General features: G+C 59.2%; 1 protein-coding gene across 1 annotated transcript in view; it reads left to right on the top strand.

Annotated features, from left to right (window-relative positions):
* Window positions 1-22,806, top strand: part of CPNE7 (copine 7) — a 40,470-nt gene that overhangs the window by 6,724 nt on the left and 10,940 nt on the right. Inside the window, exons 3-10 of the mRNA XM_034788846.1 lie at window positions 14,816-14,998; window positions 15,974-16,048; window positions 17,328-17,402; window positions 17,814-17,897; window positions 18,973-19,062; window positions 19,620-19,718; window positions 20,759-20,845; window positions 21,784-21,843. Coding sequence (XP_034644737.1) covers window positions 14,816-14,998; window positions 15,974-16,048; window positions 17,328-17,402; window positions 17,814-17,897; window positions 18,973-19,062; window positions 19,620-19,718; window positions 20,759-20,845; window positions 21,784-21,843 — 753 coding nt within the window. The remainder of the gene's footprint in view (window positions 1-14,815; window positions 14,999-15,973; window positions 16,049-17,327; window positions 17,403-17,813; window positions 17,898-18,972; window positions 19,063-19,619; window positions 19,719-20,758; window positions 20,846-21,783; window positions 21,844-22,806) is intronic.

Here is a 22,806-nt window from a genome sequence, read left to right as displayed (position 1 = left end):
GGGCTGTGCCTCTCCAGTGCCTCTCCAGTGCCTGGAGGCGATGGCAGGGGTGGTGCTGTGCTCACCAGGGTTGATCTGGGGTCCAGGCGCTGGGGCTGGCACTGTCCTGGCAAGGTGCCTTCCCCAGGAAGTTGTCCTGTTGACTCAGAGCTGGCAGGGGGTTGGTGTGTGGGAGGCCGCGCCGTTCCTGGAAGCGGCTCCACTGCGCCTTCTGCCAGCATGGCTCAGCGCATGAGAAAACGCACCCCCAGCCCTTCCTGCTGCACCCAGGGACTCGGGCGCCAGCCAACGCCCCTGCCCCCACGGCCCCTGCCACCCCCTCTGGGACAAGGGCCCGACAGCAGCCCTGGGGAGAGACTGGCCTGTGTACCCCACCCCCCTGACCCGTAACCGGGCGCAGGATCACCCCATCGCACAGCCAGGCTGGCGCCTCCTGGCTTCAGGGATTGCCATTACACCCCGCCTTCACTTGGTAAATCAAGGGCCAATAAAATGTGAAGTTGGCTAAAAATGACCCCCCCCCAAACGACCCTGGCTAGCGGATAGGCCACGCAGCCAGAGCCCGCCAGGCCAGGATCCGCGTGCAAGACGTCGTCTGTAACCACCACCGACGGGCCATGGAGCACACGGCCACGTCTAGTCCTTCTGACAGCTCCTTCTGCTCCGCTTAGACGGGCAGGCCTGCAGGCTCTGCCCCCCTGTGACAAAGTGGGACTGTTCTTAATGTTTCCTCTGAATACTGTGTGGATGCCTCAGTTTCCCCTATGCATTTCTTAAGTCTCTAGGTGGTGGGGAAAGGCCAGTGTGCATAAATCACTGATACTCTGTCTCCCTGGCAACAAATGGCCAGGGCCCCTTCCCCCCCTGCAAGGAAATAGCTAAGGGTGAACAAAGAGATCAGGTGACCTCCTGGCCCAAGAAAGAGACAAAGCCGGGAGATGGAGGGGCTGGAGGGGGTTTGAGAGTTGGAGCTACCTGGGCACTAGGAGTGAGGGCAGACGTGGGTGTCTGGCTCTCTGAACCCCATAATGGACCCGGCCGAGGGGTCCCATTCGCCGCTGTACCTACAAGCTCTGTTTTAGACCATGTTCCTGTCATCTAATAAACCCCTGTTTTACTGTCTGGCTGAGAGTCACGTCTGACTGCGAAGTGTGGGTGCAGAACCCTCTGGCTTCCCCAGGACCCCACCGGGGCGGACTCGCTGTGGGAAGCGCACGGAGGGGCATATGCTGAATGCTCCCAGGAGAGACCCAGGAGGTGAAGTCGTGTGAGCTTCTTGCCCTGAAGGCGGTCTGCTCCAAGGGAGAGGAGGCTCCGCAAAGTCCTGACTGGTTTTGTGGGGAGCAGTTCCAGAGCATCGCCCGGGGACTCCGGGACACCCCCGCAGCCCCTATGTGCTGCTTCTGGTGTTTGGCGTTGTCTGGGATGGGGTGGGCGGGCGTGCCCTGTCCTCCTGGGATTGGTCCAGGGGGCTTCTGTTCCTCCGCTAGGACTTGCCTCAGACCTGGTTGCGACATAGGACAGGTGGTACAGCCATCTCCATGGAATATAGCGTGGTACAGAGGGTGGAGCTGTCACCGTGGGTACAGCGTGGGACGGCAGCGGCACCATGACCGTGGGTACAGCGGGGGAGGGTGACTGGAGCCGTCACGGTGGGTGCAGCGTGGGGCGGGGGGCAAAGCCGTCACCGTGAGTACAGGGGGGACAGGCGGCAGCGCCGTCACGGTGGGTACAGCGTGGGACAGGTGGCGGCGCCATCACCGTGGGTATAACACGGGACGGATGTTAGAGCTGTCACCGTGGCAGATTGCTGGCCTCTTTCTGTTTTGAAATCTGAATGCTGAATCTGGAATTTGAATCTGATATCTGTTGGACATTCTCATCATAATGTTTCTGTTGTGCTAGTTTCCTGGTATTAGCTCTTCTGTAGCTACTTCATGATTGTCTGTGGCTCAAGAAGGTGGTTTGGTGTTAGCGGTTGGAAATGTACAAAACACAAAATGTCCAGTAAGTTCATGGAATATGTGGGCAGGACTTTTTGTTCCAGAACGTGGAAGAAGTAACCCATGCCACAGCCGTTTTAGGATTGATTCTGACCAATGGGGGGAGTTGGCTGTGAATCTGAAAGCTGAAGGGAATTTGGGTGAAAATGACCATGAAATGGTCGTTTTTATGATTCTCAGGAAAGGAAGGTGTGCGAGCAGCAGAATAAGGACAATGGACTTCAAAAAAGTGCACTTTAACCAACTCCGAGAACTGGTAGGTGAGGTCCCACGGGGAGAATATCTAAGGGATATAGAAGATCAGGAGAGCTGGCAGTTTCTCAAGGAGACAATATTAAAGGCACAACTTCAAACTATCTCGATGCAAAGGAAAGACAGGAGGATTAGTCAGAGGCCAGTATGGCTGCATCAGGAGCTCTTGAATGACCTGAAAACCAAAAAGGGATTCTACGAAAAGCGGAAACATGGACAAATTGCTAAGGAGGAGAGGAGCACAAAAGAACAGCACCAGCATGTAGGGACAACAATCAGAAAGGCGAAGGCACCAAGTGAGTGACACCCAGCAAGGCACATAAAATGCAATCGGAAGCATTTCTTTAACAACCGTAGGAGCAAGAGAAAGACAAAGGAAAGTGGAGGTTCTCTACTTAGCGGGGAAGGAGAGCTAATAACTGATGACATCAAGCAGTCTGAGGTACTTAGTGCCTATTTTGTTTCAGTCTTCACTAAAAAGGTTAATGGTGACCAGATAGTCAACGAGGGACAGAGGGTCCTGTGGCACCTTTAAGACTAACAGATGTATTGGAGCACGAGCTTTCGTGGGTGAATGCCCACTTTGTCAGATATTCAACATAATTAATATTAAGAACAAGGGGGAAGGAATGCAAGCCAAAATAGGGAAAGAACAGGTTCATGACTATTTAGATTAAGTGAGATGGATTCAATTTGGCAGGTCTGATGAAATTCACCTTAGGGTACTTAAGGAACTAGGTGAAGCAATCTGAGAACCATTACCAATTATCTACAAGGACTCATGGAGGACAGGAGAGGTCCCAGAGGACAGGAGAAGGGCAAAGATAGTACCTAGCTTTAGAAAGGAGAACAAAAAGGACCTGGAGTATTATAGGCTGGTCAACCTAATCTTGATACCTGGAATGATACTGGAACAAATTATTAAGCAATCAGTTTGGAAGCACCTGGAGGATAACAGGGTTATAAAGAATAGACAGCATGGATTTGTCCAGAATAGATCATACCAAACCAACCTGATTTCCTTCTTTGCCAGGGTTACTGACCTATAGGATGTGAGGGATGTGACAGTAGATGTGATAGAGCTTGATTTTAGTTAGACTTCTGACACCGTTCTGCATGACATTTTCACAAGGAAACAAGGGAAATGTGCTCTAGATAAAATGACAAGAAGGTGGACGCGCACGCAGTTGAAGGATCGCTCTCAAAGAGTAGTTCTCAATGGCTCACTCTCAAACTAGGAGAGGATCCCGCAGGGGTCAGTCCTGCGTCCGGCGCTAGTTCATATTTTCATTGATAACTCGGATAATGGAGTGGAGAGTATGCATAGCAAGTGTGCAGATGACATGAAGCTGGGAGCGGTTGCAAGCACTTTGGAGGGCGGGATTAGAATTCAGTAAAGAGAAGTGCAAAACACTGCACGTAGGAAGGAAAAGCAAATGTACAATTACGACCTGGGGAATAACGGGCGAGGCAGTGGTGTTGCTGAAAAGGGATGTGGGGTTAAAGCGGATCACACATCGAATCTGAGTCGACAATGTGATGCAGTTGCAAAAAAGGCTCCTATCATTCCGGGGTGTGTTAACTGGCACATTGTATGTAAGACACGGAAGGTCATTGTCCTGCTTGACTTGGCATGGTGAGGCCCCAGCTGGGGTCCTGGGTCCAGGCCTGGGCGCTGCACTTTAGGAAAACGTGGACAAATGAGCGAGAGTCCAGAGGAGAGCAACAAAACTGAGCAAAGGTTTAGAAACCTGCCCTGTGAGGCCAGATTAAAATACTGGGCGTGTTTAGTTCTGAGACAAGCAAACTGAGCGGGGACCTGAGAACAGTCTGCAATCGGTGCAGGGCTGTTCTAAAGAGGCCGGGGATCAATTGTTCTCTGTGTCCACTGAAGGTAGGAGAAGTGGTGGGCTCAAACTGCAGCAAGGAGACAGGTTTGGTATTAGGAAAAACGTACGTTGGCACAAAGGTTTTTGTCTGTGAGCCGGTGACCTGGCGCGCGCAATGAATCCTGGTGCGGCATGTTGCAATATTCTAACAATGGCTCCCTCGAGCCTGCCAGGGTTTTGGTATCTGGCCTGACTTTTCTGCTAACCCCTTTGCCTGGGCTTAGTGTGGGCTCCACACAGCGCGCTTGGACTGAGAGCTCGAAGAGCCCCTCGTGACTTGTTACTGCTCTTCGTCCACTGGGCATCCCCTGGAACGATTTTCACCAGGATCCCATTGCCACTTGACATGCTGTGCAGCGTGAGCGGTGTCCGCGGAGAAGAGACGACCCTTTCCACTCAATTAAGACAGATCCGCGCCAGCCTTGCGCCAAGGACCAGCCGCAATGTCATGTGGCTTCTGTGCTTTCTGCATCTTGTATTCCTTGCCGATGTCCCATCTGGTACTTTCCCTCCCGTGGCAGCATTCACGCCTGGCCAGAACGGGTCATCTCCAGCCCCGCTCTGACACTTCTCAGCACCCAGGTGGGCTCTGTGGAGCATTTCCAGCCGCGTGTTGTGTGGCATTACGACACAAGGTCCTTTGCAGCGATTTCACCTCAATAGTGCCAGGGCATGCCAGTGCGGGGCCGGGGCTTGCCCTGCTGGCCAGCCATCTAGAATCAGTCGCTCAACTCCCATATGGTTGGGGCCTGTTTCCTGTCCCAGTTGAGCTCGCCGTGTCTTCTGTTGGCACGTGAGTTGTGTTTGCTCTGAACTCCGCCCCACCTGCTCCTTGCCTTGAAAGCACAACCACATCCGCTGGAAGAACCAACTTCCTCTGGGGCCCGTAGCTCAGAGGAATCCTCCACTCTGCAATGTCATGCAAGCCCTTGGCACGGAGGGGTGTAGCGCCTGGCTACCGAGGGCTCGTGCTCCGTTGCTTCCCCAGCCAAATTCGGCCTCTAAAGTGTAGTCAGCAAAGAGCTGCAAACCACATGAAGGGCTGGGGCCGGGGGTGGGCCTGAGCGCAGTCCTGCTGTGTGGAGCCAGCCCGGGTGAGGGCAGAGGGTCTCCACTCAGCTCCGAGCAGTGCAGCACCCATGAGCCTGGGCCACCTTCCCTTGCCAGTCAGCCCAGCCCCATTCCACACTGGCCCAGGTAGCCCGCTGAGGGAGCCCCTCCTGGCGCCCGCGTGGAGAGGGATTTCTCTAGCTCTGGGAGGCCTCCTCGTTTGGGTGTGTTTCCATTGGTGGCCTGGTGTCCCCTGGTTCGGGTCGTGTTGGGCTCCTTTGTCACCGACACCGGCTTCTCTGCATTTTAAGGCTTTTCCCTGGTCCCTTGGGTGTTGATTATTTTCACCCCAGCTGTGTGTGACGGGGCGCGGCAGGAGCACTGCGCGGGTGTGTGTGTGACGGGGCGCGGCAGGAGCGCTGCGCGGGGGTGTGGGTGACGGGGTGTGTCAGGAGCACTGTGCGGGGNGGGTGTTGATTATTTTCACCCCAGCTGTGTGTGACGGGGCGCGGCAGGAGCACTGCGCGGGTGTGTGTGTGACGGGGCGCGGCAGGAGCGCTGCGCGGGGGTGTGGGTGACGGGGTGTGTCAGGAGCACTGTGCGGGGATGTGTGTGTGACGGGGCGCGGCAGGAGCACTGCGCGGGGGGGTGTGTGACGGGCGCGGCAGGAGCACTGCGCGGGGATGTGGGTGACGGGGTGTGTCAGGAGCACTGCGCGGGGATGTGGGTGACGGGGCGCAGCAGGAGCACCGCGGGGGTGTGGGTGACGGGGTGTGTCAGGAGCACTGCGCGGGGGTGTGGGTGACGGGGCGCGGCAGGAGCACTGCGCGGGGGTGTGGGTGACGGGGCGCGGCAGGAGCACTGCGCGGGGATGTGGGTGACGGGGCGCGGCAGGAGCACTGCGCGGGGATGTGGGTGACGGGGCGCGGCAGGAACACTGCGCGGGGGTGTGTGTGACGGGGCGCGGCAGGAACACTGCGCGGGGCTGTGGGTGATGGGGCGCGGCAGGACCACTGCGCGGGGGTGGGTGATGGGGCGCGGCAGGAGCACTGCAGGGGGTGCGGGTGATGGGGCGCGGCATGTTATGGGGCGAGGCAGGAGCACTGCAGGGGGTGCGGGTGATGGGGCGCGGCATGTTATGGGGCGAGGCAGGAGCACTGCAGGGGGTGCGGGTGATGGGGCGCGGCATGTTATGGGGCGAGGCAGGAGCACTGTAGGGGGGTGAAGGTGATGGGGCGTGGCAGGAGCACTGCAGGGGGTGCGGGTGATGGGGCGCAGCATGTTATGGGGTGTGGCAGGAGCACTGCACAGGGGTGTGGGCTCCAGTCCTCAGTGCCGCATTCCCGGGGGGGTCCATGCAGCTGCCGGTAAATCCCAGCACTCCTGGGAGGCAGGCCAGCCCCAGCTGAGCATGGGCCACGAAACTCCCGCTGCTGGGGACAGATGCCCTGGAAGCTGGGGGAGGGAGGCGTGGAGGAGCCAGCCACACTGGAGCAGTGATTTCTCAGCGCTGCAAGCTGAGCGGTGATGTTCTCCATGGCGATTGCATTGTTCCCTCCCCCGAACCTCTCTCCTCCCCTGCGCACTGGCTTGATGAATGCAGCTGCTCCCCTCGGACAGCCGGGCTGCGGGAACCCGCCCCCAGGACCCAGTTGCTTCCTTGTTCCCTGCCACCCTCTCCCGCGGGCACGTGGCTCTGAGCAGTGAGGGCATCGCACAGACACCGCCCTTGGCACCGTCGTCCAGGGAGGGGGGCCTCCCCCCAGCTGCCCTCCCTGCATGTGGGGCAGGGGGACAGTGGGCGAGGGACAAGGGCCAGAAGGGGCCGTGCTCGAACCCCTCAGTGCCTGGCTGTTCCCACCTACTGGAATAACCCTCTGGGGCTAGGGTGACCAGATAGTAAGTGTGAAAAATCGGGATGGGGGTGGGGGGGTAATTGGCACCTATATAAGAAAGAGCCCCAAATATCGGGACTGTCCCTATAAAATAAGGACATCTGGTCACCCTATCTGGGGCCCACTGCAGTGGGTCTGACTGAGAGCAGCCCTCCCATAGGCTGCTCTAAGTTGCGCTGCGGGCTGACCTAGTCCCCGGGGAGCCCAGGGCCAGGGGACGGGAAGCAAAGGTGCCACAACGTCACTGTGTAGGTGCAGCACCATCACCGGTGGGGGTCCGCTCCGGACCAGCGGGGGCACAGTTCAGTGTGTGGGAACTGCTGGGGTAGGGCTGGGCCGGCCGGGGGCCACGTGCCCTGTTGATTCTCTGGCCGCCTTTGTCGCTCACTAATGGTTCCCCGGATTGTCTGCCAAGAGCTCTGCCGATGGGGCGTCTGGCCTGGGAGAGGCAATAGGAGTTTGCTTTCAAAGGGAGAGATTAACTTGCCCCTAGGGACAGGCGGGTGGAGGGGCTAGTGAGGTACCGGGAGGGCATATGCCAGGCCAGGCTCAGGAGAGCAATAGGGGAAGGCGACCCCGGCTGGCCGTGAGGAACACCCCCATCTGGCCTCCTCAGACCTGACGAGAGCGGCCAGGCAGAGCCCTGCTGCAGAGTCACGAGGAAACAAACGGAGTGTTTCTGAGGGACTGTTGTGTCCACTTTCCAGCTTCGTGTGATGGCTGTAATTCCCATTCACGGACTCGGGTGCCCTCTGATGGATGGAATCAGACCTGCTCAGCGTGTGTCATAGGTACTATACTGCTAATGGCCAGTGGGGAGTCGCCTTTAGCGGGAGGGGCCTGGGTGTTGGGAGTGAGAGGCTCTCAGTTCCATCCCCACTGTTCTGAGTGGCTGTAGTATGCAGCAAAGTGACAAAGATGAAGGCCTAGGTGGCTACGGACTCATTATAACATCCATGGAGCCATGGTGGGGCACCCTGACACCCCACTTTATCCGCGACTGGCATGCAGCTGCCGCAGGTGGAACGTGCCCCAGGCTGCCCCTGCCCACGGCAGTGCTACGGAGCAGATTCAAACCTAGAGGCGGGGGGGGCTTTAGGCAGGATGCTGTGAAACAATCCCCAGAACGGGGCTCCTGTCTCCCAGAGCCCGTCCCTGGAACGTGCCTGCGTAGCAGTTCTGGCGAGTCATTTCTTTGCTGGAGCCGATCTGCGCTGTATCCTAAAACTGCCATTCGCACTTGGAGTGCCGAGAAAATCAATAGAAAACAGGTGCTGAGCTGGGGCATTTCCACCGCCCCGGAGACCCGCTGGGGCTTTACTCATTCCTGAGTCCAGCCTGACACCGGCTCCTGGCTTCAGAACCTGGGCTTGATGCTCCACAGCGGACAGCCACGCTGGCCCGAGAGGGTCACCTGGTTCCCACCTGGTTCCCTGGCGTCCGACTCTGCCGTGAAAGAGAAGCTGGATTTCCAGCCGCCCCGTCCGGGCAGCCGCCCCCATGTGTAACGCTGGGAGCTGAGTGCCCTGTCAATGTACTAACGCGGTGCAATGAGATTAACCTGGACAGTTATTGCATCTAATTCATCATCCCAGCTCATTAGCGAGACAATCTTTGCTGAGGTTTTGCGAGATAAACACGCTCCTAGAAATCAATTGCTACACAGCTGAGATTTGATAACGGCCATATTGAAATCCTTGTTCCAGGCACTGAATGGAAAGCACAGCCGTGTAATCAGTACGGAACGGGATGCCATGGTCGCTGCTAATCTCCGAGCCTCTCCCCGCCGGATACCGTAGGGCAGGGCCACGAGGATCTCTCCTGGCGGGGGCTGGAACCTGGGCTGCAATGAACAGAGGTTCCTGTGTTGGAATGGGGTGCGCTTTGCAAGGAGCTGCTGTGAACCCCTTCTGGTCTCTCCCTCCTCTGGGGCCGTGCTGCCCAGGGCTCACCCCGTAGCAGAACCAGGTGCTTTTCCCTTCATAGGAATCTCCGTTCAGTTCGTGAGGAATCCTGTTCCCCATCTGTACTGACAGGGAGCAGAGGAGCGAGGGCGAGGGCACACTTCGCCCATGCCCCATGCTGGAGCCCAGGTGCTATGGGGTGGGCATTCCTGGTGCCCCAGTGCAGCTGGCCAAGCATCTCCAGGCCTTTCCAGCTGGCTTGACTATAAAGCAGAATTCACCCCAGTTCCCACCTCCCCGCCCCTGTGGGTTCCCTTCCTGTGCCAGGCTAGGGAAAGTGATCCTGGAAACAGCACATTTCAATCAAATATCTGAGTGCCTCCGTGGGACGAGAGCTCTGCTTGGGAGCCGGAGTGTTCAGTTGTGTCCATGCAATGCCCCCACATTGGCTGTGACCTGCCCTCTGCCCCCACCATCCCCACGGGTCTGGTTAGCCACCTGTTGTGTCTCGTAATAATCCCAGAGGAGGAGCGCCCTGGGACCGGACCTGGCTTTGTTTTCTTTCATAGAATCAGAGAATCTCAGGGTTGGAAGAGACCTCAGGAGGTCATCTAGTCCAACCCCCTGCTCAAAGCAGGACCAACCTCAACTCAATCATCCCAGCCAGGGCTTTGTCAAGCCTGACCTTAAAAACCTCTAAGGATGGAGATTCCACCACCTCCCTAGGGAACCCATTCCAATGCTTCACCACCCTCCTAGTGAAATAGTGTTTCCTAATATCCAACCTGGACCTCCCCCACTGCAACTTGAGACCATTACTCCTTGTTCTGTCATCTGGTACCACTGAGAACAGTCTAGATACATCCTCTTTGGAACCCCCCTTCAGGTAGCTGAAGGCTGCTATCAAATCCCCCCTCATTCTTCTCTTCTGCAAACTTTCTTTGTACAGCACCCTGCACAATGGTGCCAGGGCTGGGGCCTCCCGGTGCTAGCCCCATCCCAATAAATAATATTAAACTGGCACCTGATTCCGAGACTTGCGCTGGTCCAGGCCGGAGACACAGAGAACAGCCGCTGACCTACTGCCCACTCCGGCTGGCCGGCGCTATGTCAGCGGGCAGTGACTCGGCCCCATCCGGCAGTGGCCAGGATGTGATGTGGCTGAGTGTCAGGGCCGGCTCCAGGCACCAGCCCAGCAAGCAGGTGCTTGGGGCGGCCAAGGGGAAGGGGCGGCATGTCGGGCTGTTTGGCAGCAATTCGGCGGCGAGTCCCTCTCGGAGGGAAGCACCTGCTGCCGAATTCCCGCCAAAGAAGAAAGTGGCGCAGTGGAGCTGCCGCCGGAGTGCTGCCATCGCAATTGCGATCGCGGCTTTTTTTTTTTTTCCACTGCTTGGGGCGACAAAAACCCTGGAGCCGGTCCTGATGAGTGCCCCACGGTACGGGTGGTTGGTTGGGCCGTGCTGTGACCTGGCAGGGTGGCAGGGATGAGGAATACCCAGGGGATCAGCCGTTGGGATAACGCTTCTCCCAGGGATTCTCCCAAGGCAGGCCCACCTGTCGCGCGTCCATGTGAGCCGGAGGAAGACAAAGCACCCGGCTAGCAGGTCCGGGATGCAGTGAGATGCTCTCTAAATCCTCAAACTAGAAATTGCTACAGTCGTATTTCTCGCCCCCACCCTCCGCCACACACACAGTGCCCCCGGGCAGACACGGATCTGCACCCCGTGCCCCCGGGCAGACACGGATCTGCACCCCGTGCCCCCGGGCAGGCACGGATCTGCACCCCGTGCCCCCGGGCAGGCACGGATCTGCACCCGGTGCTCCCGGGCAGGCACAGATCTGCCCCCGGTGCCCCCGGGCAGACGCGGATCTGCACCCCGTGTCCCCGGGCAGACGCGGATCTGCACCCGGTGCCCCCGGGCAGACGCGGATCTGCCCCCGGTGCCCCCGGGCAGACGCGGATCTGCCCCCGCTGCCCCCGGGCAGACGCGGATCTGCATGCTGAATAAAGCACTAGTGATGGGCTAGGCAATTTCCCAGCTCTGGGCTCCGTTAGAAGGCGTGAGAGGTGGTGAGAAGCGGCAGCCGGGGGCAGCTGAGTAGTGGGGTGATGTGGCCGGATGCAAGGCAAGTGCAGGGAAGGATAAAAACATGCTGGTTTCTGTGCTGTGCAGCTGAGCCCCCAGTCGAACAGCAGCCAGGGGGCTTAAGCTGCAGCTAAATCTGCTAAGCCGTCAAATTGTGTGTGTCTGTTCAGCAGACTGACACCGGCACAGAGATTTGCGGCAGCAGCTTGATAATCCCGAGAGAAAAGGCTCCAGCCCTGCAGAGTCCCCTCCAATGGCTGAGCTCCATTCCTACCCGGGACCCCATGGCCTCTGCCTTGGCAGTGGGGCCTGAGCCCTCCACGTCCTGGCTTTGTGCACATCCACGAAGGGTCCCGATCCTGCGTCCATCCTTCCACCCCGGCTCAGAGCCCAGGGCCGCAGCCAGGGGCTGGCTGGCGAATGGGAGATCGGTCCCTCTACCAGTCCCCGTCACAAAGTCTTCCCGGCTGAAATTGGTGACAGCTGGGCGCAGCCCCCTCATGCCAGAGCACCTACCGGGGGGGCCGGCTGTGCCCAGCATCCCCGGGACTTGCCTGAGGATCCAGATCGCAGCCCTCCAATGTTTGCAGGGTCCCCATCGGCCCCCCACCACTGTGCTGACAGGGCTGCTGGTGGGGCATGTGCCCGGGGGAAAGACGACGATACAAGCAGAGAGCAAGGAGGCAGGGAACCCCTTGCCCCTGGAGAGGGTTCACTCGTCTCGGGGAATCCTGTTCTCTCTCCCCACAGCTTCTGGGACTTCCTGGGTCCCTTCTCGGCAGGTCCTGACCCAGGCAAGTGGCCCATTTCCATGCACAGGACTGATCCCACGTTGATTGGATGGGCCTGAGCAGCCCAGAGGAGTGGGTGCTCCCTCTCTGCCCATGTAACTGCCCCGGCGCTGCCCGCAAGGGAGAGGAATGAGCGCCCCTCCTGCCCATAACGTGGGGTGCTCCCCACCAGCTACCTGACACCCTGGGGTGGCTAGTAACTCAGGGGCGTGGGCCCTGTGTAACGATGCAGTTCTGGCGGGACCCAACTGAGAGAGTCAATTCAGGACAAATTGCTCAAACAGGGCAGTTACAGCCCAAGGCTGGGGGTTTTTCCACCAAACCAGCCAGACTAAGACGACTTTGGTCTCACCCCACTGGCTAACCACAAGTCACACAAGCAATTCCCTTAGACGCTCCAGTTTCCCAGTATTACCACCAGTGCCACTCGTTATGGGGATGAATGGTTATGAAAACCAATACCCCAGTAAAAGAAAAAAAAAAGGTTCTCTTGATCCCACAGGACCAAGCCCCAGACCAGGTCAATATACAAATCCGATCTTAGCCACAAATCACACTGTTGCCAATCCTTCAGAATCTAAAATCCAAAGGTTTATTCATAAAAGGAAAGAGATAAAGATGAGAGCTAGAATTGGTTAAATGGAATCAATTACATACAGTAATGGCACAGTTCTTGGTTCAGGCTTGTAGCAGTGATGAAATAAACTGCAGGTTCAAATTAAGTCTCTGGAACATCCCCAGCTGGGATGGGTCATCAATCCTTTGCTCAGAGCTTCAGTTTGTGGCAAAGTCCCTCCAGAGATAAGAAGCAGGATTGAAGACAAGATGGAGATGAGGCATCAGCCTTTTATAGTCTTTTCCAGGTGTAAGAACACCTCTTTGTCCTTACTGTGGAAAATTACAGCAAAATGGAGTCTGGAGTCACATGGGCCAGTCCCTGCATACTTTGCTGAGTTACAAGGTGTATCTGCCTTCTCTCAATGGGTCAATTGTATAGCTGATGGTCCTTAATGGGCCATCAAGCAGGCTAGGCAGAGCTAACACCAGTTTGTCTGGGATGTCACCCAGCAGCATAGCATAAGTTTGCCATACAGAAAGTCTAGAGCCAATATTCATAACTTCAACTACAAAATCGATACACACATCTAGACAGCAAAATCATAACCAGCCAACCAGAACCTTGTCTTAGACACCTCATTTGACCCCCTTTATACAAGATTTGGTGCCACTACAGGACCTTGGTTGCAACCATGTTCTATATGGTCCCAGATTATGTCAATAATGTCACACCCTGTTCCAGCTTCCAGGGAGGGGTGGCAAAGCTGTCATGGCCGTCGCTTGGAGGAGGTGCTGCCCCACAGAGAACGGCGGGTGTGGCCCCCTCGGTGGGCAGCTCCCTGGCTATCGCTGCATGGGATGAATGGAGTCCGTGGGAGCCAGAGACCGGGGTGGGAGGGCTGGCTGGGCGAGGCAGCAGGATGAGCCATTGGGACAAATACCCTCCAGTTCCAAGAGTGCCACCTAGTGCTCTGTACCCAGAGCCACCTGCATACCCCAGGCTTGGTCCTGAGAAGTGAATTGGCCACACACGCAGCTCTCGCTTCCCAGAGTCATTGACAATCGAGTAGCTCATTAGCATCTCATCTGCATTCCCCACACTAACGAGTCCGTGTTCAGGGTGGTTTGAGACGTTTTATTCAGTTTCCTTAAAAGTGCAGGTTTCCGGGATTCTGGAGCTGCTGATGTCCCGGGGTGGCTAGTAACTCGGCCGGGCCTGGGCCCTGCTCTGGCTTCCTGGGAGGGGGATGGCAAAGCCCCCCAGTGTGAAGCCAGCTTGCCTGTCAGAGGGGACATCGGGGCATGGCCCAGCCGCCGCCAAGCCAGGGATATGGGGGCAGCGAGAGGAAGTGGCAGCCTAGAGTTAATCCCTCTCTCGGTGTGAGCTCTGGGTTCGTTCACGGTGGTTCATACAAATGCTGGGTTTGCTCCTGCGGGAGGGACGGAGCCGAAGGGTTGATTTGGCTCCTGCATTTTACCTATGTTCAAATTGTTTTTAGAACGGCATTAAAAACAAATGTAGAGCTTGGGATCTGGGGAGGGGAAAAGCCCTCGGTGCAGGGCATTTCCAAGAATTCTGCCGCTCGAAAACTGAGACGTGTTTTAAAAATGGCTATTTGTGTAGACCCTACCAAAACCTACCTTTTCAAGCCTTGCTCCCCCTGCCATGTTTTCGGCAGCAGTTAAAGAACAAAGCCCCTTGTCAGAGCCATGCCCACACAGTGCCAAGGGCTGGTTCGGGGCGCTGGGGCTGCAGGCCCTGACCCTGAACAGGGACTGGGTTCATCTTGGTGCCATCCAGGTCTGACACGTGGAGAACCAGTCGCTGCTCGTCTGCCGGGAAGAGGCGGTGGAAAAAAATATGCGTCTCTTTGGACATTACAAAGGGCAGAATAGTGCCCCCTACTGCCCCCGCATCCCCAACCGCCTGGCAGAGCACCCTCAAGTGGTGGTGTTGGACTCTCCATGCCCGGGGGAGTTTGTGGCGCTGGGAGCTAGGAAAACCCTCCCCCGGCTCGTAACGGGGCCATCTTACCTGGCGCGCCAGAGCCCTGGTGCTGTGCAGAACCCTGCCCGCCCCCAGGACAGGGCTGTAGGCCTGAGGACCCTGCCTTGTGGGTGAAAAGAGGCAGTGGTCTCCCCACTGGGAACAGAGGGCTCCATCTCTGAGCCCACCACGCCAGTTGGCACCAGCTGACAGTCTCCGCGGCTGAGGCTCGGGGCCTGGAGACGGCGCCCCAGCCCTGTGGGCGGGTGGGGGGGCACCCTGTGAGGTGAGGAGAGCGGGGAGCTTGCACTGCTATTGCCGGGGCTGCTGGGTGGATCAGGAGAGGCCCTTGGTCTCCAGGGCTGCTGGGCTGGGCCCTGATTCTCCTCTGGCCTCCAGGTGGACAGGAGCGAGATCATCAAGAGCAACCTGCACCCCGTCTTCTCCAAGGTCTTCACGGTGGACTATTACTTTGAGGAAGTGCAGAAGCTGCGGTTCGAGGTGTACGACAGTCACGGGCACTCCAGCCTCGGGACACACGATGACGACTTCCTGGGGGGCATGGAGTGCACCGTGGGCCAGGTACTTGCCCCGGCTGTCCCCTGGGAGCCGCTCCTCTTGCCCGTCCCCAGGCTGTGACCCAGCAGGGCTGCGGTGTTTCCTGGGAGGGAATCCTGCCATTCGACCGTTCACTGCTCCCGGGCGCAGGGCCGCTCCGTTCCTGGCCTGGGAAGGTGGCTCAGGGCGGCCTGCAGAAGGGCTTAGTGGTGCCAGGAACATATCACCGCCATATTTGCACGCTGCAGGATATTGTCATTGCGATCAGCGGCACGCCCTAGGAGTGGGAGTTCTGAGCGCTCCCAGCCGAGGACGCTGACCTCCCAGGGCCGGGGAAGCCCCAGATAGTCTCTAATGGCATTGCTGGTGGGACTGGAAATCCCCAGGGCCGAGAGGAAAGCGGAGGGACGATGCTGCGGGTTAACGTGGCCAGGGCTGGGGAGAACTTGACGTAGCAGGGATGGCTCTGAGCTCCAGGAGAAGGGAGCGATTTCAGCACTCTCAGGAAGTCCCACTGCTTGGCACGTCTGAGCACTGACTGTCTGTAAAGGCCAAGCACTGTCCATGAAACCGCAGCTTGGCACCCTCAGGCCCTCCCCTGCAGCCTGGGAATCGCTGGCGAGCCCTTGCCCGGGCCGGGGAGCTCAGCGTGTGGCACAGGCTTGGCCCAGCGCTGGTTCCGTCTGCAGGGGTTCACTGGCCCCTGTGCTGACGTCCTCCAGGATGACTCGTGTCCCCCGAGTGACTCACGCGCCTTGTCCCCTGAGCCCAGTCACGCTAACGTCTCTCCCGAGACAACTCCCACGGCAACGTGTCTCCTGGGGCCGCTCATGCTCCAGTGCGACTCCAGTGCCACCATCTTCCCTGGGGAGACTGGCGTGGCCGTGACTCCCCGCACGGTGTCGCGTGGGCCCATGGGTCCCCTGCCCCCATCCCCAGGGCATCGCGTGGGCCCACAGCTCCCTCCCCCTCGACTCATGCTATCATCTTCCCTTCCAGATCGTGGCCCAGAAGCGGGTGACCAAGCCGCTGTTTCTCAAGTACGGGAAGTACGCCGGCAAGTCCACTATCACGGTGAGTGCGGCCGGCTCTGCACTTCCTAGCGGTCCTGCTGCTCACGCAGCCTGCAGGGAGGGGGGAACATGTTCGGCTGGGCCTGCTTGGGCCGTTCCCTTTGGAAAAGGACAGGGAGGGGCAGCCCCCAGAGCCGCACCGTGCCCTGCTCTGGCTGCCTCGGTGCCACACGGCTCTGCCAGGAAACCCGCAGGCACATGTACCCGTCTGACGGGCTCTGGAGCCTGGCACTCGGTGGGCAGGAGCTGTCTCTAGAGAGCTGCCCGGTGCTCCGCTCCCCCAGCCCAGAGCTCCTCTTCGTATTTCTAACGCTGCTGCCCCCCACCTGCCCCAGAGAGGGGTCCTGCCACGTCCTCCGGAGCTCTGGTATGGCTCACAACCAGCCAGGTCTGTGCCGAAGACCCTGCTGCTGCAGGGGCCGAATTCCCATTGCCCGTCTCCTCCTCCCCGCCAGCCCGTCCCACCCTGCGCAGACTAGCCCTGATCTGCCCCCGCCATCTCCCCAGGCTGGCAGACGTGGCTCAGGGCAGGGCTCAGTCCCCAGAACCCAGGTTCTCATCACTGGTCCCTGGCTACAGGGAATCCACATTCATTCCCCAGAGGCCAGCCCCGCCAGCTGGGACACCCACTCTGTGCAGCGCGGGAATTGTGCTCTTTGAACGCGATGGAGAACACACTAAAGAGTGGGCTGGGATGGTGGCCCCTGGCCCCTGCTGCCTCTCCGTGCCCTGCCGCCCGGCCTGGCGCACGTGCACAACGGCCTCTCCGTGCCCTGCCGCCTGGTCTGGTATATGTGCCCAACGGCCTCTCCGTGCCCTGCCACCCGGCCTGGGGCATGTGCACAACGGCCTCTCCGTGCCCTGCCGCCCGGCCTGGGGCATGTGCACAACGGCCTCTCCGTGCCCTGCCGCCCGGCCTGGGGCACGTGCACAACGGCCTCTCCGTGCCCTGCCACCTGGCCTGGCGCACGTGCACAATGGCCTCTCCGTGCCCTGCCGCCTGGCCTGGCGCACGTGCACAACGGCCTCTCCATGCCCTGCCGCCTGGTCTGGTGCATGTGCACAACGGCCTCTCCGTGCCCTGCTGCCTGCCCTGGCGTATGTGCACAACGGCCTCTCCGTGCTCTGCTGCCCGGCCTGGCACACACATCACTGCCAGTACCTCACAGGTGTGCTCTGTGCGTGGTGGCTCCAACAGGCAGCCAGAACCGGGCGAGTTTCTCCCCAGAGCTTGTGCCCGGCCGCCTGTCTCTGAGGGCCCCTTGGCGCTCTCCCCTCAGGTGCTGTCAGAGGAGATTTCCGGCAACAACGGCTATGTGGAGCTGGCGTTCCGGGCCAAGAAGCTGGACGACAAGGTACCTCTGCCTGCCGCTGGGGTTGGCCGAGAGACTCCGCTCTGCCTTTGCTGAGACCCCGGTGCCCCCAGCCCCCCGGATCGGGCGGGGTGCAGCCTGGGAATGGCCGCGCGGAGGAGCCAGTGTGGTTATTTGCTGAGAGCTGGGAGCCGCCTGCTGCGAGCCGCCTGCTGCGACAGGCCTGAGCATGGAGGGTTGGCACAGTGGCCCCTGGGTGCTCAGAGCCCCCATCCCGGGCAGGGCTGGTCCGGAGGCTGGTCCCTTCCGCCGGGGAGGACGTGCCCCTTTCTGGGGGGTATCGGGGGAGATGGCCCAGAGGTTGGTCTGCTGCTTTGAGCTGGTCCTGCCCAGAGCGGGAGGGCAGCCCCAGCCGTGGAGCTCACCGTGCCCTTCTGCCCACCCCCCCGGCAGGATCTCTTCAGCAAGTCGGATCCTTTCCTGGAGATCTACCGGATCAATGACGATGGGAGTGAGCAGCTGGTGTACCGCACCGAGGTGGGTCCCCGCCGCGGGCAGAGCCTCCAAGGAGCCGCCCGCTGCCACCCCAGGGGGAAGGGAATGGGGAGACAAGGGTCGGCAGCGACGGGGTGGGGGTCAAAGGGATGGGAGTGGGTGGAGGAGGGGCTGGCAGAGATGGGGTGATGTGGTGGGCGGAGGAGGGGCTGGCAGGGACAGGAGGGATGAGGGTGGGTGGAGGAGGGTCTGGCGGGAATGGGGTGAGGGGGGCGGAGGAGGGGCTGGTGGGGATGGGGTGATGCGGTGGGCGGAGGAGGGCCTGGCAGGGAGGTTGGATCCCTCGCCCCTGTGCCCCGGCCCCCTGCTCCAGCCCCCAGCCGGGAGGTGCTTGTCACCCCAGGCAGCTCCCCCTGCTGGAGAGGACGGGCAGTGGAGGGGGAGAGCGCCATGCCCGGAAAGCTCCCCGCGGCTCCGTGCTGCCAAAGGACCCTCCCCCGCCAGCTCCTCTTGCTCCCCGGCAGAGCAGGGCCCCCCGGCGCTGTAATGGGCTCTGCCTGGGAAGGGAAGAGGGGATGCGTGACAGGCCCCCGCTGCTCCCTGTGCTGGCAGCGCACCATGGAAGTGCCTGCTGCTGCTCTGTTCACGCCTCCCTGATGGGGGGCCTAGGAGGATTAGGCACCTAGCAGAGCTATTATGGCTGTCGCCTGGGCCCCGCCGTCCCCTTCCTGGCACCAGGGCGGTGGGAGCCTGCAGGGAGGGGAGAGACAGAGGCGAGAGGGGCAGTAGCAGCTTGGATGCCAGTCCAGGGAGTCTCTCCTCAAGGGCATGGCTACCTAGCGCCTCCCCCTGCCGGAGCGGGGTCTAGTGGCTAGAGCACAGGGCTGGGCATGGGACTGCCTGGATCCTGCATGACCCTGGGCAGGGGGCGGGGCCCTCCCCTCTCTGTGCCTCAGTGCCCACAGGGGTTGGGACGGGGGCAAGGACCACTCAGGGCTGTTTGCAAAGCCCGTTGGGCCTCTGGCAGATGGAAGCCCAGCGGGCACCCTGCTCATCGCCCAGGGGTGCCCCAAGAGGCCGTATGCAGCACGTTCACGCTGCCCCCTTGTGTTTACAGGTGGTCAAGAACAACCTGAGCCCCGTGTGGGAACCGTTCAAGGTCTCGCTGAACTCGCTGTGCAGCTGCGAGGAGAAGAGGAAGCTGAGGGTGAGGAAGGGAAGGGGAGAAGCCCTGAGTAGACTCCGCCCTCGGGGGAGCTGAAAGGGGCCACCTCACCGAGTCTCCTGCAAGAGGGACCGGTCCCGTCACAGTGCAACCTGCCCCCAAGGTCAGAGGCAACCCAGGCACGATGGATCAGAGGAAATGCATCCTCATGCAATATAGGCTTGGCCTGTGGAACTCACTGCCACAGGACACCCATGTGTTTGTGAGTGTAGCCTCTGCAGTGACACTAACACACAGACACATGACCAGGGCCTTCGGTCCTCCTGCTTCAGAGCCTGAACCGGCCCCCAAGAAGGGCAAGTGTCCCCTGCCCCCGGGTGCTTACATAGCTGTCCAGGTGCATTGGGCCCTTCCTCTGAAGTGTCTGTATAGCCCACGGCTGGAGGGAGGACACCATGCTGCACACACAGGCGGTCAGTCAGGAAGCGTATCCACTGCGACGGTCCAGGGTGAGTGGAGGGGGAATGGTGGGGGCTGGGAAAGGCCCCTCCCTAGAGAAGGGGTGACCCTCTGGCTGAGCTGAACTCCTCTCCTTACAGTGTGTGATCTGGGACTACGACTCCCGGGGAAAACACGACTTCATCGGAGAGTTTTACACCACGTTTGAGGAAATGCAAAAAGCAAGTGGGGAGAACAAGGTTTGTTGCGGGGGAGCCCTACGCAGCTGGATCTGGGTGTCCAGGTGGGCCGGCTGCTGGTGACGATGCACGTGAGGTGACTCAGCCGTTCCGTGTGTGTGTGCTGGGTATTCGCCCGAGCTGGTCACATGTTGGGGCAAAACTGTTTCCGTGAAATGTCCAGGTGATTAAAGGTCTTGAGAACATGACCTATGAAGGAAAGCTGAAAGAACTGGGTTTGTTTAGTTTGGAAAAGAGAAGACTGAGAGGGGACATGATAGCAGTTTTCAGGTATCTAAAAGGGTGTCATAAGGAGGAGGGAGAGAACTTGTTCACCTTAGCCTCTAAGGATAGAACCAGAAACAATGGGTTTAAACTGCAGCAAGGGAGGTCTAGGTTGGACATTAGGAAAAAGTTCCTAACTGTCAGGGTGGTTAAACACTGGAACAAATTGCCTAGGGAGGTTGTGGAATCTCCGTCTCTGGAGATATTTAAGAGTAGGGTTAGATAAATGTCTATCAGGGATGGTCTAGACAGTATTTGGTCCTGCCATGCGGGCAGGGGACTGGACTCGATGACCTCTCGAGGTCCCTTCCAGTCCTATAATCTATGAATCTATGAATCTATGAAATTGGCCGACTTTCAACAATTGTCCCCAAAGTGGTGGCTTCAAATTTTTCCGTTTTTTTTGCGGGGGAGGGGGGAATCTAGGAAAACTAAAACAAAAATGGGTTGTTTTTGTTTTGTGGTGTTTGTTTTTACTTCTTTTCTCTCCCTTTCTTGACGTTTAAAATGAGAAAAGGCAAAATCCTCAAACTATCAAACCAACCCCCCCAAATGCTCCAGGGTTTTTGAACTGTTTTGCGCCCAGATTTCCCCTTGTCTGACCAGCTCTGGGGGTCGCTGTTTGCCCGGTGCACAGTCTGGGCGTGTGACTCGCGTGTGCCTGCGGGGATGCGCGGGGGCGCTGCGTGTTGCGGTGCTGGGCGCCTCTGGCTGAGCTCCAGGGCAGCTCGTCCGCAGATCACAGCTCTCCGCTGCTCTCTCTGTTGTGCTCCAAGGTCCAGTGGGACTGCATGAACCCAAAGTACAAAATCAAGAAACGAAATTACAAGAACTCAGGCGTGGTCATCTTACTGGATCTGAAGGTGAGCTGGGAGCCGGGCCGAGCCTGCCCTTGGCGTTTCCTGGCGCTCTCATATCAGCACTTTTGCCCTGTATTGCAGCGCCCTGTGGTGACCCCAGGGGAAGCTGCCCCGTGCCCAGTGGTGACTCAGTGCCCCTCGCCTGTCCAGGCCCCTCGATGCCAGAGGGGCTAGCAGGAGGCAAAAGCGCCTTTGTACTATGGGAAAGGGGGCTGGTCGGACACGCCTGCAGGACATACTCCTCCTCCGAGGCTGTTTGGTAAAGGAGCAGTGACTAGGTGTCACGGAGTGTGGGGGAGTCAGGGCCCTACACCCCTCTTCCTGTGATTCACCGGGACTCTCAGCCAGCCAGTAACACAGAAGGTTTATTAGACGACAGGAACACAGTCCCAAGCAGAGCGTGTAGGTACAACCAGAACTCCTCAATCCAGTCCTTCTGGGGGGTTTAGGGAGCTTAGACCCCAGCTTCGGGTTCCCTGCGTTGCACCACCCAGCCCCAACTGAAACTAAAAACTCCTCCAGCAGCTCTCTCCCCTATCCTTTGTTCAGTGTCCCGGGCAGAAGGTGTCACTTCTCCCAAACCCCTCCTGGCTCAGGTTACAGCTCAGGTAGTTTCCTTCAAGGGAAGTCCCCCATCCCCAATGCAACTTCCCTGCAACATTCCCAGGTCAAATCTGCCCTGCTCCCTGCTTCCGTCCTGGCTCGGTGACACCAACATGTCCCGCTGTATCCATATCCCTTCCCTTGCTGCAGCCTCCTTGGCTCCCAGCGCCCGGCGTGCAGCTGCTGTGTCCCCGTGCGTCTGGCTCCGCTCGTGCCTGTCCTTCCGGGCTGCTTGTGCCTGGATCGCTGCCTGGGAGAGGCCGGACGGCCGGCCGGCCGGCCAGCAGAGCTCTGGGCTGTGCTGTCAGGGGCTGGCTAACACGGCTTTTGTTTGGAAGCTCCACAGGGTCTACTCCTTCCTGGATTACATCATGGGCGGATGCCAGATCCACTTCACGGTAAGGGACACTCCCTCCGCGGCGGGGATGGCGGGATGAGCAGCGAGCCCAGAGCAAACCTCGTCCCAGGTCCCAGGACGGACATGTTCGAACCTCGCACAGGAGCTGATGCTGTTCAGGCCCGTCCCGGGGAGCCGATGGGGCAGGAGGCTGGAGATGGGGCGTGCCATGGGGCACTAGTTCTGGAGGCTGCTTGGCGGCCAATGGGACACGTGTTTGGTGGGCCGCTGTCTGGTTCCTGGGGCGTAGAGCGTGAGCTCCCCTCTGCCAGCTGTGGGATCATTAGGCTTCCAGGCCTGCCCATCCCACACCCTGTATCAGCACAGGGTCGTTCCACCCATAAGGAAATGAACGGCAAAGTGCACCAACGAGCTGCTCCTCGGCCATGCCCTGCTGTTAACGGGCCCCCAGCAGGGGCATTTGGAAGGGTTTATAGCTTCATGCCCAAAGAGAAATATGTGATCCCCCAAGCTCCCGGCCCTGCAGACGCACGGCTCCCGTCTCTCTGCCTCGCTGGGTGTGCCTGGGAGGGACAGCGCAGCGTTACATGACTCACAAGAAAAGCCACGGGGCCAGGTGCACACTGGCTGCAGTCCACAGCAGCCATAAACCCTGATGAATGGGCGAGTGGGGCTGATTTTACAGCTGCTTACCTGGCTGGACTGGGGCAACACAGCCAGAACGTAGCAGTGCACCTGCCCCACGGCGTTTAACTGCTGGCTCAGCGGTCGGCACCGCTCCTGCTTGGCCATAGTCATCCATTAACACCTCACTGAGATCCCCAGAACTTCAGGGCGTAGTCGCCACCATCAGCCATGCAGGAGGTGAGCTCGAACTGGACGTACCTAGTGCAGCCAGCAGCAGTCCAGAGCCCCTGTTTGGACCCTGGCGCAGGTGTCCCCCGCCCCCGAGATTCAGTTTGCTAGAGGAAGGCGGGACGCAGATGCAATGTTTAACTCTCTG

Source organism: Trachemys scripta, chromosome 13 (assembly GCF_013100865.1).
Source record: "Trachemys scripta elegans isolate TJP31775 chromosome 13, CAS_Tse_1.0, whole genome shotgun sequence".
Lineage (NCBI taxonomy): Eukaryota > Metazoa > Chordata > Testudines > Emydidae > Trachemys > Trachemys scripta.
This window is presented reverse-complemented; position numbering and strand designations above follow the sequence as displayed.